The following is a 16762-nucleotide window of genomic DNA, read 5'->3' on the forward strand; positions in this document are numbered from 1 at the left end:
TAATAATTTGGGTTTAATTAGATGAGACACAGACATGATGAATTATTTACAGCCAGCATCACATAAACCCTGCCACTGTGCTACGGTAAGCACAACGGCGTGCAAATTTACCGCTTTGATGCTCGTTTTTTACAGTCTATTTCAGTGCTGCCAACGAGACTAACAATTTATGTGACGTAGACAGGATTAAAATGCAGACACGGTGAAGAGAAACGGATTCTCAATGTTTCACATTCAACCTGAAATCAAGCATGACATGGCAACCCGTACCTGTGAAATGTGAAGAGCGGGTTTGCATTTCACATTGCATTCTAAAATCGTCTGCCTTGCCTTTATAGCTCTTCAATATGATTTAATTTAGCCTTAGATTAATGAAACAATAAAGTTTTTTTCTTTTTTTGCTGGGTGTTTTTTTTATCTTCTGACGTCTGAAAACGACGACCATCACCAGTTCTTTCTGTATAAACTAAAATACATTTAATACAGAACTGCTTGTAAATAAGCTGCTTGTCAATACTGTCAATGGTGTTTATTATTTCAAGCCTGATGCTAAGTGGCACAGTCAGCACAAAGCGGTTTTGCCACTCATGTAAAGAGCTAAACGCTATGGTAAGCATCAACATGTGCCCAGCCTCAAGTAACCAGCATGCAACATGCTCCTACTTCTCTAGCAAAATAAAACAAACAAATTCCTGCCACTGTTCAAAAAATAGAGCTAAGCTTGGAAAGGATGACACACAGCTGTCATCCATGAGCATTTAAAAGCCCCCACCCGCCACACACACACACACACACACACACACACACACACACACACACCACAGAAGCTGAACCATGTACATAATGGAAAGATTTACAAAACCAATTTTACAAGCGGCCCTGTGCAGCCCTGCTGTGATGCAACCTCAAAGCAATCACACTGCATTGTCTAGCTAAGACCACTGTCATTCAGAATAAGGAGAAACGGGCTGCAACTGGTAGAACTGGCGCCACACAGCTACATGAAGATCTGTGTACGACCCCCCCCCCCCCCACCTGTCACGTCCTGTGTGGATTTTTGTATGTTCTCCTTATGTCCATACAGGCCCCCGGTTTCTTCCACATCTCAAAACTACATAGAGGATGAACCGGCTTCTCTAAATCAACCCTGTGTTTGACTAAGTGAGCTTTGTGTCTAGTGTTTTCGAGTGGTGACCCATTGCAACCCTGACCTGAACTAAGCCGTTTGTGAAAGTAAATTAATAAATGAGGAAGAAGAGTCAGTAAAACTGTGATTACACCCTTACCCACATCCTGCCCATGTCGTTCAGGTCTGCTTTGTTTCGCACGGAGTCTTTTATAACCTAAAGACAAGGGGGAAAAAACAAAAAGGATCAGTACATTGGATTGTATTGAATTGAAAAGTTTTAAGACAGAACTAGTTGATACACGTTTGTGCACACACTATGAATTAGTGGAAGAATAGTGGAACCCTTAATAAGAATGGGTAAAAAAGGAACAAAACCTAAGCAGAGTTTGAGTTTCAGTGGTGCATAGTATGTTACTCTGTGGGGCCAGAGGCTTTAAATGTGTCATCGGAGGTGCACCCAGGCGGTGCAGCGGGATAATACGCTAGCACACCAGCGCTGAGATTCTGAGCTCCCAGGTACAAATCTCGGCTCTGCCACCGGTCTGCTGGGTGCGGAAGACCGGACTAAGGGGTCCTTCAGCGCTGTGTAAGGTTGCCCAAGGGCGCCTGTACAAAAAGTGGAGGAGCACAGAGATCAGGGTGTGGCTCTCTGTACGCAAAGCCGACCTCACGCTCTAAACCCCGGAAGTATGGGTGAATAAGAAGGGATTGGTGGACTGTGCACACATCAGAGGGAATATACACCTTGTGTCAGACATGTGTCAGAATAAACACCTTTTCGAATCCTTGGATGCCGTTATGGTCACCAGCAGTGGATTGGAGAAAAAGGGCGTAAAATGCATAAAAAAAATACTCCAAAAATACTGTGCTAGTCTACGGTCCCTTTATGGCCAGAGGTGGAAGTCAGCTCTGTCGTCAGGAAGAGCTTTTTCATGAGCCTGACCCGGCCAAACATTCAACAAGCACAACTGGCTTGACTGAGAGAGGGAGGAAGGTCGACAGGGTCCCTCATTGGTAATGCAATGGTGGCCCAAGGTAACAAATAAAATAAGCTAAAATTATTTACAGTTCTTAAAAGAGTGAGGTTTACAGGGGTCCTTTTCAACTTAATAGTGACAAAGTGTATAAAACCACAGATGGGCTACAGTCAGTATTTGTAAACCCAGAAGTTTATCTGTATGATCGGTGTAGCTTATGAATGTGTTGTACAAACCCATCGAAGAAATAAAACAGCCACACAAGCCGCACACTTCACCGCTACTCACGTTTGGATGGCCGTCCCTCAGAAGTTTGTGGAAGACGTGGCAGAATTTCCAGCAAAGCACGGCATTGCTGGAAAGTGGCAGTCGGTTGACAGCTGCCCAAAATGTGTGAGCGCCCTTCTCGTGGTGAGTGCCAAGAATACAGGGTGGAAAACAAAGGTTAAGATGATAACAGAACCTTCCTATAACACCCGAGTTCTCCCTAGATCTGTTACAAATCCCCAAAAACATATGAACGATTATTAAAGCCCAGTGCACCTAAGGGATGCACCTATACAGGGATGCACCTAAGCGGCCCGTATTTTCTGCTTCTTGATGCGCCACACAGTTTAGTAGGATGAAGATGTAGAACGTTCACTTTCATTACCTGTCTACATACTTCTATTAAAATACACTATACAATATAGCATAAAGTATGTATCCTAATTATTAAGTTCAGTCACACACATTGCCACAAGTATATAAAAAAATACATAAAATAAATAATATGCTTCCTATATGGCAACAGTTAGGAAAAGCCTGTTCCTGTTCCAGCATGATAACCCCAGCAAGGTCCATGGAAAAACAGAGGTCCGGCACAGAGCCCTGACCTCAACCCTCATTAAACACCTTTCAAATAAACAGGAACACTGATTGCGAGTGAGGCCTGGTATTACAAATGCTTTTTTAACTTTATGGTCACAGATTCTCACAGACACACTCCAAACTCTTACAGAAAGCCTTTCAAGAAGAGAAGAGGCTGTTTCAGCCACAGGGGAAGAACTGTATATTAATGTTCATGGTTTTCATACAGGATGTATAACAAGCTTATGGTCAGGTGACCACTTTTATCCTGATTAGGGTCAGGGCAAAAATACCCTGGACAGGGTGCCAACTGTCCTACATAGTGATGTTTTTGGCCATATTATTTTTACAGTACCATATCTATTGCTGCCCAGACAATGTTCATGAGCAACCGTGTGCTTAACCTGTTAGAGGCAGAATGTAGTGTAAGGGAAAGTGACTATGTCAGGAGTAATTAGGTTCTAACATTTCAAGAGAGGGTGCCCCGCCCCTAATTGCTCAAGATCTTCCACCAGATTCTCCAAACTAGTCTCAGAGACTTTTATCGTTTTACGTTGATGGACCACGTGTGCAAACAAAAGGATATTCCTGGCGTGCTTCTCCTTGACGGCAACCTCCTGTGTGTTGATCGCCTTGTTGATGCTCACGGCCTGTACAGAGAGAATAAAACAAGAGCTTTAACATTGGGAATGATTATTTCACATCAGCGATGCGTAAATTATTAACAACTAAGCCAGAAGCACTGCTGAATGGTCCTGATTAGCATCAATGTAAAGGAGAGCTGTACGTTCAGCCCAAACAGTGCACGACCAGTACCAGTACCTGAACACTTACAGCTCAGAAGAAACCATTTTACCGACTTATAAGTAATATAATATGCTTCATCAGAGCCACAACACACACACCGGGGAGACACTGTAGAAGCTCGGAAGCTGAACTATCCAAAAAGAGACATCTTGAAAGCCATCAGCCATCTGTTGCCTGTACATATGCTGGTCTAGTCTTTCACTCAAGTGCCAAACGTCAGCTCAAACAAAGCCATCTGTAATTAAATTTCCATGTAACCAAGGCTAGGGAAACCATTCATGGCTGTACACTTAATGAATGGTCCTAAATGCAATATGTGTAACTGCAGTCACATTTTAAAAATACTAGGGCTGTCAAACGATTAAAATTTTTAATCGCGATTAATCTCAGAATTTTACATAGTTAATCGTGATTAATCGCATTAAAAAAAAATCTGTGTAAATGTTATAGAAAACAAGGATTTTTAAGTGAAATGTTACAATTAAAATGGTGAACACATTTTATGCTAAATGTACTTATGTTAAAAACTGCTGGGACAAGAGAAAACTGTAAGGGAGTTTTATTCACTCACATACTAGGCAGTAATACAATCCAGCAGAGAACCTTGACTTCGTATAAATGTCAGATGCGTAGTTATTGTAACAGACTTTTCTGTGGTTGTATTGTGACGATGGTTTGATGGACGTTTCTACACAAAGTGAGTGTGTTTTCACTAGGGATGCATCGATACCATTTTTTCCCAACCGAGTACAAGTACAAGTATTTTTGTACTCGCCGATACCTATTTAGAATGATGCAATCTGGAGCATTATGGGATAGTGGAGTTTTTAGTGTAAAATAGTGCAGTGGAACAGTTGCTTGCCATCACTAATTGTAAAAAAAAAAACACCGCACAGACATCATTGAGAAAGCTTCTGACAAGCTAACGTAAACGTTCATTAATAAACGCACGTAATTAACGTTGTGCACATCATACATGCGATGCGATTCTGCTGATTGAAATATTTACTTTAAAAAGATAATACAGTCCGATCCCATCTGAGCCGATTCTATCAGCACGTTCGTGGTTCACCTCGGTAAATCGTAAACGACTCTGAGTCGACTCCCGCTCTGTGGTAATAACCAGTATAATTAAGCCTGAGCTTTATAATGTAAGCGAGTCACACAAAATGTTCTGTAGTATTTGGTGTTTATTACAACCGCATCATTCATTATAACAGTAAACACGGAGAGATGACTGAGAAAAGAAACTTACGCTGCGCTTACAATGAATCGATTCCTGAATCACTTGTATCGACACTGTGAACAGAGTATTGAACACAAACAGCGGTCGCTGCTTTTGTAACCGGTTTATCTTCACTGTTAGCTCTATTTTTAAGGGTTTTTTTTGTGAAACGGAACTAAATAACATTAAACGTGCATGTGAGCGTGGTCAGTGAGAATAATTCAGTCTGTCTCCCGTGGGTGAAAAATGAATTGCTTTAGTTTTAGAAGTGAAAAAATCTCGTAATGTAATTAGTGCGTTAACGGCACTAGTTTTTTTAATCGCGTTAAATTGAGAATGCGTTAATGCGTTATTATCGCGTTAACTTCGACAGCCCTAAAAAATACATCTTTAGATAAAAAGGCACACAGGAAACACATGTTACTTAGAGTTACATAACACTCAAGTAGTATAACACTACTTTCTTTCTAATAGAAACCCTATTTCTGGAACAGCTGAGACATTTTGTAAAATGTAATAAAAACAAGACATTTCATTTAACTGGCAAAAATAAGAGGAAAAGATTTCACTGACCAACCAAACTGTAGTTTTGAAATATAAAAACACATTTAGACTGGATGCCTGCAACACAAAACTGGTACAGAGGCATGTTTACCACTGTATTACATCACATTACATCTCCTCTTCATAATGCGCTGTACATTTTCAATTTTCAAAAAGACAGATCTGGACTACAGGAAAGCCAGTCAAGCACATGCACTCTGTCTACAGCAAATTAGCCTGGCATTGTCTTGCTGAAACAACCACGGAGCAAAAGTCGTCACCTTGATGGCAGCACGTCTCTCCAAGGTACCATACGTCAGGTTTTTCAAACCCTGGGTCGCGAGCCAAAGAAATGGGTCACAGACCCCCAAATTATAATAATAAAATCAACACATTTTAACAGGCACAAACACGAAATAAACATGTACACGAACGCCCCCTTTTAGAGGCTTTGCTTTACATCTTGTAAACCACTGTGGAAACAGATTGCCACAATTTTTATTAATTAAGTAGATTTCGTTTAGTTTTGTTTTAATGCATCTATTGTGTTGCCTGGGTCGCAATAAAAATCATGGATAAATGTGGGTTGCTTGTAAAAAGGTTATAGTTATAACCCTGTTATAGGTCAATGGTACCTACATACATATGCAAATCCTCTGTACCCTAGGCACTGATATATCTCCATACTTCATACCATAACGTATCTTCGCCACAGAGAACTCGAAGTTGTTTTTTTCAGAAAACAAGCTGAAACGCGAACGTCTGACCACATATGTTCACTAGAAATGTCTTAATGGACATTACTTTGTACATAGTTGCACAATCATGCTGAAAGAGGACAGGGCCTGTTGGATGGAAGCAAATAATTTATATCATTGATTTTATACAGCTGTTAGAAAGGGGTAAAGAAGTAAAGTGTCCAGAATGTACTCTCCTAAATGCAATGCTAATGATTTATTTATATTCTTATTCCACAATATGGCTTGAACCAGAGATGCAGTGACTTACAAACTTATAGTCTTTCATTAAATGTCCAGGTGTTGGGCCAAACTGAAAATTGGACTAATTAGAGATGATGATCTTGCTCCAGTCATCTACAGTCCAATCTGTATGGTCTTTTCAATCCTTCCATGCTTCTCGCTGATGAGGGCTTTTCTCTAAAATTGCATGACTACAGTCCTGCCTCCAGAAGCCTGTTTTAACCCTTTAATGGTCTGCTCAACCATTCTTGGGTAAAAATATTGTTAGATGGTTTGTATTTTAGAAAACAGCCTTTCTAACCTATATGTCAACTTGAAGCTAGAAGCTGAAAAATCATCCATGAAAGTTGCATCTCAACTGTTTGGTAGTTTGTTTGTTTATTAGGATTTTAATGTCATGTTTTACACTGTGGTTACATTCATGACAGGAAGCGGTAGTTACTCATTACACAAGGTTCATCAGTTCACACAAGGTTATACTGAACACAGTTATGGACAATTTAGTATCTCCAATTAACCTCATTTGCTTGTCTTTGGACTGTGGGAGGAAACCGGAGCACCCGGAGTAAACCCACGCAGACATGGGGAGAACATGCAAACTCCACACAGAAAGGACCCGGACCGCCCCACCTGGGGATCGAACCCAGGACCTTCTTCAACTAGTTGGTAGAAGCTCATTAAAAATTACTGTGAGCACTAGTAAATAATATTGTTGTTTGTTGTTGGTATAGTCCCAAGAAACTAAGAAATGCAATGAAATTTTTTTTTTAACATCATTTTTTGGTGAGGCCATTAAAGGGTTAAACTGTCCTCACCAGACACTTTACCCCAGCTGTCAGGTACCATTCTTTAAGTAGATCACTTCATGTCATCCTATGTTTCATGATATTCAAATAATCTGGCAGTCATCCCAGCTAGTAGAGAATATTTTTTGCCCTCAGCTGATCTGTAGCTTCGTTGTCTCCAGTGTCTGATGCTTAACACTGATTTTATGAACCTCAGAATCAAACCCTTCTTTTCTTCATTAACAACTTTTCTTATCCACTCTTTTGGCAAGGCAGATAGTTTTTCTTTATTATTTAATTCCATTTGAGGTACTAGCAGGACTGTTTTGCCAGCAATAGAACCCCTCTGCTATGCTATTTGTATTCCTCTGCAGTTCGTGCTGGTGCCCAGACCAGACCACACGCCTGAAAGCATGGCATATTTAAACAGAAATCAATTTTGCACTGTTTTGCGACTACTGAGCTGCAATTCAACCCAGGCGAAGTGACTGCCATAGTGTTTGTGATATCAATAACATTTTACATTTTACATAAAATCCATTTCAGCTCCACATCAATCAATATGTATTTCAAATTCAGTCAATAATTTTTTATGTCCATCCCTAATGGATAAAAAAAAAAATTACAATCCAGGAGATGTTTTTTTTAACAAGCAATAGAAGCAGAGGCTTATAAAGGAAGTCTTAAAAAGGTTCGGCTCTGTTTTCAGATCCTCTGCCTCAGCTTGCGCTGCCAAACTCCCCAACTAAAGGTGACAAGGCCAGGCTTTGTCTGGGCAAGATAGATTTGAAGGATAAGTGTCTCATTAAGTCACAGCTGGGCTCTGGGGATCAGGGAGGAAGACGATAGATTGGATGAAGAAGGAGTTTTGGGCGAGTTCCTGAACAAACAGCTTTGCATCGTTGCTCATGCGGTTCCATGACTCTGTGATTACTGACCACCACAGATTCTATGATTACAGCTCGATCACAAAACAAAACAGGCTTTGAAAAAATGACCATGTTTATGTTTCCAGACCACGGCCTGAACTACGTCATGAACATTTTTTACCACTTCTCCCTGAGGAACGCTGGAGGACGGAAGCAAAAATGGCTAATACAAGAAAATTTAGTCTGTGATTTTTTTCATGTTTTACCACCGTTTTATCCTGGTCAGGGTCTTGGGTGGGGCCCAGTTTCTGTAGATTCACTGGGCGCAATGGAGTAACACACCCCAGACAAGGCTATCCAGACTCTATCTCTGTTCCCAGCTGGAATCAAGCATCAGCTGTTGGAAATACATTTCAATTTGACATTTCATCAGCAAGACTCCTTCACTGACTTCTCCAATTTACCTCACTTGCACGTCTTTGGACTGTGGGAGGAAACCGGAGCTCCTGGAGGAAACCCACACAGACACGGGGAGAACATGCAAACTACACACAGAAAGGACCTGGACTGCTCCACTTGGGAATCGGACCCAGGACCTTTTCGCTGTGAGGCAACAGTGCAACCCACCCAGCCACTGGTCATGTATATACACTGATATACGCTGCTGTGTTTAATCCACTCATACCAGCACAACACACCACCACCATGTCAGTGTCACTGCAGTGCTGAGAATGATCCATCACCTAAATAATACCTGCTCTGTGGTGGTCCTGAACATTGAAGAACAGCATGAAAGGGGGCTAACAAAGCATGCAGAGAAACAGATGGACTACAGTCAGTAATTGTAGAACTACAAAGTGGAGCTGATAAAATGGACAGTGAGTGTAGAAACAAGGAGGCGGTTTTAATGTTATGGCTGATCTGTGTAAATCATTTAACAGAAGATCATTCACTGTGCCAAAGACAAAAATGTTTCCCACACAAGTGTCAACTAGGAATAGGATGTCCAACAAGCTTATGATCAAGTGTCCACATACTTGTTTAAAATCCTCATGGTTTCAGTGAAAACAATCATAGTCTAAGTGCTATTCCAATGTTTACAGCATGGTATGCTAAGGCTAGATTGTCAAACTGTTTCCCCTTCCAGGCATAGCAGACAATTAGATCCTTAATGACGCTGAAGGAAGCTCAAGAAAAGCATCTGTAAGCGATTTATAAACATCTGTGCTTGAAAACAAGCCTCTTTTATGAAAGGGCCAAAAGCCTGTTATGAATGAAATCAATGGCATCAGAGACAAGCGCACGTCCCTGGATGACCTGTACGGCTGAAAAGTAGGAGCTTATAGTTCTCTTCAATTAGTATCTAACCTAAAAGAAAATCCAAAAACTTTCATCTATACAACATCAGCATTAATACTTTGAGAGCAGACTCACAACTTGATCCTAATAGGAGTAAAGCAGCTTTCACATGACAAGCATTATGCACTTTGTTCAGTGTGAGGCTGGGCGCATATTGATGCTTACCGCAGTGTTTAAGTCTTTCACATGATATGCGGCAAAACCTCTTTCTGCTGGCTGTGCCACTGAGTGCCAAGTCAAATACTAAACACAACTGACAGTACTGAGTATTGAGTTTGTTTACATATTTACATGTTTTGTAAAAAAAAGTATTTTAGTTTATTCAAAACACAGATCATTTGAAGACAGCAAAAAAACTGATAATTTCAGAGGACATGAAGGCTATGACGTCTGGTGTGAACCAACAGAAGAGCTACTGTGGCTCAGATTGCAAATCATAAGCATAGTCGTAGGCCAGACAAAATAGCCATGATAACTCCCGCAGAGCGTTTAAAGCACCTACAATGAATAAGCAGGCATCAGAACTGGACATTGGACCAATGGCAGAAGGTCAACTGGTCATACGAATCCTGTTTTCTCCAATATCACATGGACAGCCGAAGATGCCCTGTGGGATGACCACCTCGCAACATACAGAAGTAGAAGGACCTGATAACGTCCTGGTACCAGATACCACAAGACTCCTTGACGTATATGAGGCATTCACATATCCAACCAAGTCACCAATTTAAGTTTAGTATGTTTTATTTGTAAAATAAAAATTGGTTTACATGTAAATAACACATTATGATAGACAGTGTTAGTATCATTATTGGTGCATCCCAAGTACAATGGTCTAAAGTAGAGATGGGACGATCGATCGGCTACGAATCGGTATCGGCCGATTTTTAATTAAAATATGCTATCGGCGATCGGCGATATTTCCTAAAAGTAGCCGATCCGATCGTGTGATATATAAAGATCATGTTAAGTTAACAGCTCAGTGGATTGATCCAGACTTTGAGCTACGAAGCGCCAACCATCACCATTCATCAACAATCGTACAGAAACCATCGTGAAAGCTCATACGATGTAATTTTGCTGATTGTAATATTGACTTTAAAAAGATAATTCAACCCGGTCACATCTGAGTCGATTCTATCAGCACGTTATATAAACTCCTGGTTCACTTTGGTAAATCGTAAGCGGTTCTTACTTGTGATGTAGATGAGAACAGAAAACGTTACAGAGCCAATCAGAGGCAAAAGTTTATTCATTAGCAAATTCGTTAGTTCAGGATCATCTGCTGAACTTTTAGAAAACTTTTAGCTCCTTAGACGGAACGAGTCTGACTCGGTTACAGATCTGTGGTAATAGCAGTTTAATGAAGCTTTTTAATGTAAGAGAGTCACACAAAATTTTCTGTATTAGTTGGTGTTTATTTAAAACCACGACATTTAATTAATAACAGTAAACACGGAGAGATAACTGAGAAGAGAAACTTACGCTTCACATAAAAACTAATCAACTCATGAATCAATGAATCACTTATAGCGATACTGTGAACAAAGCGTATCTTCTAAAGGCACAAACACACACACGCGCGTGCTGCTCCGGTTTATCTTTACTGTGAGGCTCTTTTTAAGTTTATTTACTGCTAATAAATCTATTTAGCACAATTGTAAGCAAATTATAATTTAGACGAATGTGGTGGACATGGGTTTATCCCGATTTTCTTAGTCATTAGTACTGACAGATTTTACCCTCATATTGTCATTCAAGGTAAAGACATTGAGAAGGTTTGACTTGTTTGACCATTTTTACGAGCATCGTCAACCCATACCGAAGCAGTAATTATTCCATATAGATTACATTTCACAGATTACGATGACCTATTCACAATATTAAAAACACACAATATTAAAAAACAGGTAATGAAATGAGGATATAGACATGGTCTTAAAACTGTGATGTAATCTTCAGGACAGAAGTGGTTCAGCTGAGAATGACAAACCCATTTATCAAACTGTGCTGTAAAGTACGTATAAATACTACACACACATAATTCAGTAAACGTCCTAAAACCTAAATAGCTCCAGTGTGAAATTACACTAAACTGGGCTGTAATAGGAAGGGCAATGGCTAAGGGCCACTTTCAGCTTCCTGTGTTGGCACACCCTCTCCTGCCCATTTCCCGTTGACAAAAGAATGCCTGTCTCAACCAGTGTTCCTCCACTGAGCCAACCCAAACAATCTCCTTTTTTCACCCACCATTCCACCACAAACGCAGGCACGGTGTAGATAATGAGTAATGAGTGAGCTAGCTGTCTAAGACTTTGGCTCTTGTGTAGGGCAACTTCGCAAGAACTAAAAATAACTTTTTTTAGCTACTGTTCCACCCTATTCAAAAAAGATCACTTAACTGAAAAGCACCCACTGTCTCGCTAAGTTTCTCTCGAACCCTTAAAAGGTCTTTTTACAACTTACACCTGACTAACGTGGAACAGTCAGTCAACACGTCATTATACCCACAAAGAGTTATCTATGCAAGTCTTGCTGGAATCTGATGTCCAACATGTTCAGGGCAGTGATGTGGTTCAGGTACTGGACTAGTAAACAGAAGGTTGCCGGTTCAAGCCCCACCGCCACCAAGTTGCCACTGTTGGGTCCCTGAGCAAGGCCCTTAACCCTCAATTGCTCATCGTGTTCAGCTCATCGTGTAAGTCGCTGTGGATAAAAGCGTCTGCTAAATGCTGAAAATGTAAATGTAAAATGTTCATGGTCAAGTGTCTACATAGTTCTGGTGATGTACCTACAAGTCTTGTACAGTCAGTTCTTAACACACCTTGAAGGCACTGGACATACAAAACATGTTATATTTCATATTCGGCAACTGAGACATGCACTGTAAAGTAGCCAGACCATCTACTGACATACTGTTGCCCAAAACAAACCTGAGAACATGCCAAACCACCTAGACATAACCAGTAACACAAATCTGGGATTGTTTGGTCAGTGTCCTCTGCATTTCTAGGTTGTGCCAGAATCATCATGACTGAATCAATCACTGAAAGATGGCAAGGTGGCACAGCTGCTAGAATGGGCACCACACAGAAACATGGTTCCAAGGGTCCTGCGAATTATCTTTGCTACCGGTATGTGTCTGTACAAAGTTTTGCATCTTCTTTATGTCCACTAGGCTTTCCATGGGGTGCTCCAGTTTCCTCGCACCTCCCAAAAACATGTAGAAAGGGAACCAGGGTTCCAGGGAACCAGGGTTAGGGAACTGGATGCTAACCCTAGATATAAGGTACCAGTATCCCATACAGTCTCAGTGATCCATACAGTTTAACTCTTCTATAAAAAGCCAACAGAATAAATACTTGTTCAAACTGTTGATTCTTATTTTAGTTCAAAAAAGGGCCAAAAACATGGTGTTATATGTATATGTTATATTTATGTTATTACTGAATGTTCATATAGAAGAAAAGTAACCAGCGCTGTACGGATTACTGTTAACCCTAACGGTATTCCATACACCTAGTTAGCAGTTAGATATTGGCACATTGTTTTTATTTTACTGCTCAAAATCGAACAAATAAGGGTTTTAAGTGTGGGTAGGTCATTGGACAAATGTCCACCTTCTGTTTGGTCAGACTAACATGCAGTTTGTAAAAGTGAGCTAAATCAGAAAAAAAAATGTACGGAACACTGTGATCTTACGTTGCTATTTAAAAGTCTAAAGAAGTCCGAAATGGTGTGATTAAAGCACACTGTGTTACTGACTGTGGGGTGTAGAAATGAACAGCTTGTAAAAATGTGTGTCAAATATGATATTGATAAAACCAAAGTGTAGCCAATAATAACAAACACAGCCGTATAAAGGCGAACAGACTAGGGCAGCTGCGAAGTTTCATTAGTAGGCAGGTCAGTCATTTGGTGGTGAGTTGATTTTCCTCCATAAAGAGCCGCTCACCCAGAGTTGTTTTACACAGTAGAGCTTATCAGCTCCCGGTAGCTCTATATCAGAAGAATAACGGATAACGCGTTAGCCCGTTAGCTGCTCTGGCTGTGTAAAACATCCGTCCATGAGAATAACGCAAGCCGAAAGAATTCGAGCTAACAGGCTAGCTCCAGTGTAGCAACAATAGCAGCACTGAGGTACAAATGCAGCGGGTCCGGACAGCACAGAGCAAACTGTTGATGCACAAGCAAAACACTCCACACTGCACTGCAAAGCATTCAACACTGGAACCTGGACCAAACCACACATTTACACCGCTAAACCAATCCCCACCTCCCCAACAAAACACCAACTCTACAGCGAGAAAAAGAAATAAACCGAGCGCTCTTACCATTTTACTGTCCATAGTGAAAACAGGCGCAGAGCAAAGCAAAGTCCCGCTAATTCAAGCAGGACCAGAGCGGACCGGGGGAGGAGAAAGAGGAAGAGAGAGAGAGAGAGAGAGAGAGAGAGCAGCTGTAATGAGAGAGCGAGAGACACTCCGAACTAATGAGAGAGAGAGAGAGAGAGAGAGAGAGAGAGAGCAGCTGTAATGAGAGAGCGAGAGACACTCCAAACTAATGAGCGAGAGAGAGAGAGAGACTCCAAACTAATGAGAGAGAGAGAGAGAGAGATAGAGAAGCTGTAATGAGAGAGCGAGAGACACTCCAAACTAATGAGTGAGAGAGAGAGAGAGAGAGAGAGAGAGAGATAGAGAAGCTGTAATGAGAGAGCGAGAGACACTCCAAACTAATGAGTGAGAGAGAGAGAGAGAGAGAGAGATAGAGAAGCTGTAATGAGAGAGCGAGAGACACTCCAAACTAATGAGTGTGAGAGAGAGAGAGAGAGAGAGAGAGAGAGAGAGAGAGAGAGAGCAGCTTTAATGAGAGAGCGAGAGACACTCCAAACTAATGAGAGAGAGAGAGAGAGAGAGAGAGAGAGAGAGAGAGAGAGAGAGAGAGAGCAGCTGTAATGAGAGAGCGAGAGACACTCCAAACTAATGAGCGAGAGAGAGAGAGAGACTCCAAACTAATGAGAGAGAGAGAGAGATAGAGAAGCTGTAATGAGAGAGCGAGAGACACTCCAAACTAATGAGTGAGAGAGAGAGAGAGAGGAGCTTTAATGAGAGCGAGAGACACTCCAAACTAGAGAGAGAGAGAGAGAGACTCCAAACTGAGAGAGAGAGAGAGAGAGAGAGAAGCTGTAATGAGAGCGAGAGACACTCCAAACTAATGAGACAGAGAGAGAGAGAGAGAGAGAGAGAGAGAGCAGCTTTAATGAGAGAGCGAGAGACACTCCAAACTAATGAGAGAGAGAGGGACAGTGGGTGACCATGTCTCACACACACACACACACACAACAAACGTTTTTTACTACCTCAATATTGTAAATGTCACCTTCTTAATTGTTATTATTTGCACTGTTTTTATTATTATTTTATTCTATTTTATATTTTTGCACCTATTGTAACAATACGAATGTCCTATTTTGTCATGCCAATAAAGAAGCTTCTTTTGAGTTGAGTTTGAGAGAGAGACAGTAGCAGTAATGAGAGAGCGAGAGACACTCCAAACTAATGAGAGAGAGCGAGAGTGTGTGTGTGTGTGTGTGTGTGTGTGTGTGTGTGTGTGTGTGTGTGTGTTGCCGGTTCAAGCCTCACCACTGCCAGGTTGCCACTGTTGGGCCCTTGAGCAAGGCCCTTAACCCTCAATTGCTTAGATTGTATACTGTCACAACTGTTTTTTGCTTTGGATAAAAGCGTCTGCTAAATGCCTAAAATGTGTGTGTTTGTGTGTGTGTATAAAATAATAATAACTAGTACCATTATTAATTATTGTTACTATTATTTGTGTCTGTATATGTGTGTACATATATTATATATACACATACTGTACATATGTACATATATATATAGAACTCCTTTATTTGTCATATGTACATATACAGGTGTACAGTACAATGAAATTTCCTCTCCACATATCTCAGCTTGTTTGAAAGTTGGGGTCAGAGCAGAGAGGTGCCCCTGGAGTAGAGACGGTTAAGGGCCTTGCTCAAGGGCCCAACAATGACAGAGCTGGGATTCGAACCCTCAACCTTTCATTTGCTAGCCCAAAGCCCTACCCACTAGGCTACCACTATCCCTTATATACATACATATACAGTGTATCACATAAGTGAGTACACCCCTCACATTTCTGCAGATATTTAAGTATATCTTTTCATGGGACAACACTGACAAAATGACACTTTGACACAATGAAAAGTAGTCTGTGTGCAGCTTATATAACAGTGTAAATTTATTCTTTCCTCAAAATAACTCAATATACAGCCATTAATGTCTAAACCACCGGCAACAAAAGTGAGTACACCCCTTAGTAAAAAGTCCTGAAGTGTCAATATTTTGTGTGGCCACCATTATTTCCCAGAACTGCCTTAACTCTCCTGGGCATGGAGTTTACCAGAGCTTCACAGGTTGCCACTGGAATGCTTTTCCACTCCTCCATGACGACATCACGGAGCTGGCGGATATTCGAGACTTTGCGCTCCTCCACCTTCCGCTTGAGGATGCCCCAAAGATGTTCTATTGGGTTTAGGTCTGGAAACATGCTTGGCCAGTCCATCACCTTTACCCTCAGCCTCTTCAATAAAGCAGTGGTCGTCTTAGAGGTGTGTTTGGGGTCATTATCATGCTGGAACACTGCCCTGCGACCCAGTTTCCGGAGGGAGGGGATCATGCTCTGCTTCAGTATTTCACAGTACATATTGGAGTTCATGTGTCCCTCAATGAAATGTAACTCCCCAACACCTGCTGCACTCATGCAGCCCCAGACCATGGCATTCCCACCACCATGCTTGACTGTAGGCATGACACACTTATCTTTGTACTCCTCACCTGATTGCCGCCACTCATGCTTGAGACCATCTGAACCAAACAAATTAATCTTGGTCTCATCAGACCATAGGACATGGTTCCAGTAATCCATGTCCTTTGTTGACATGTCTTCAGCAAACTGTTTGCGGGCTTTCTTGTGTAGAGACTTCAGAAAAGGCTTCCTTCTGGGGTGACAGCAATGCAGACCAATTTGATGTAGTGTGCGGCGTATGGTCTGAGCACTGCCAGGCTGACCCCCCACCTTTTCAATCTCTGCAGCAATGCTGACAGCACTCCTGCGCCTATCTTTCAAAGACAGCAGTTGGATGTGACGCTGAGCACGTGCACTCAGCTTCTTTGGACGACCAACGCGAGGTCTGTTCTG

At 41.4% G+C, this 16762-nt stretch overlaps 1 protein-coding gene across 1 annotated transcript in view; it reads right to left on the reverse strand.

Annotated features, from left to right (window-relative positions):
* The window catches only part of hip1 (huntingtin interacting protein 1), a 52187-nt gene that overhangs the window by 21412 nt on the left and 14013 nt on the right, over nt 1-16762 (reverse strand). The window contains exons 2-4 of the mRNA XM_063017202.1: nt 3542-3605; nt 2395-2537; nt 1287-1343 (exon numbers count right to left, since the gene is read on the reverse strand). Of these exons, the coding sequence (XP_062873272.1) occupies nt 1287-1343; nt 2395-2537; nt 3542-3605 (264 nt within the window). The remainder of the gene's footprint in view (nt 1-1286; nt 1344-2394; nt 2538-3541; nt 3606-16762) is intronic.

The sequence above is a fragment of the Trichomycterus rosablanca genome, chromosome 20, assembly GCF_030014385.1.
Source record: "Trichomycterus rosablanca isolate fTriRos1 chromosome 20, fTriRos1.hap1, whole genome shotgun sequence".
Lineage (NCBI taxonomy): Eukaryota > Metazoa > Chordata > Actinopteri > Siluriformes > Trichomycteridae > Trichomycterus > Trichomycterus rosablanca.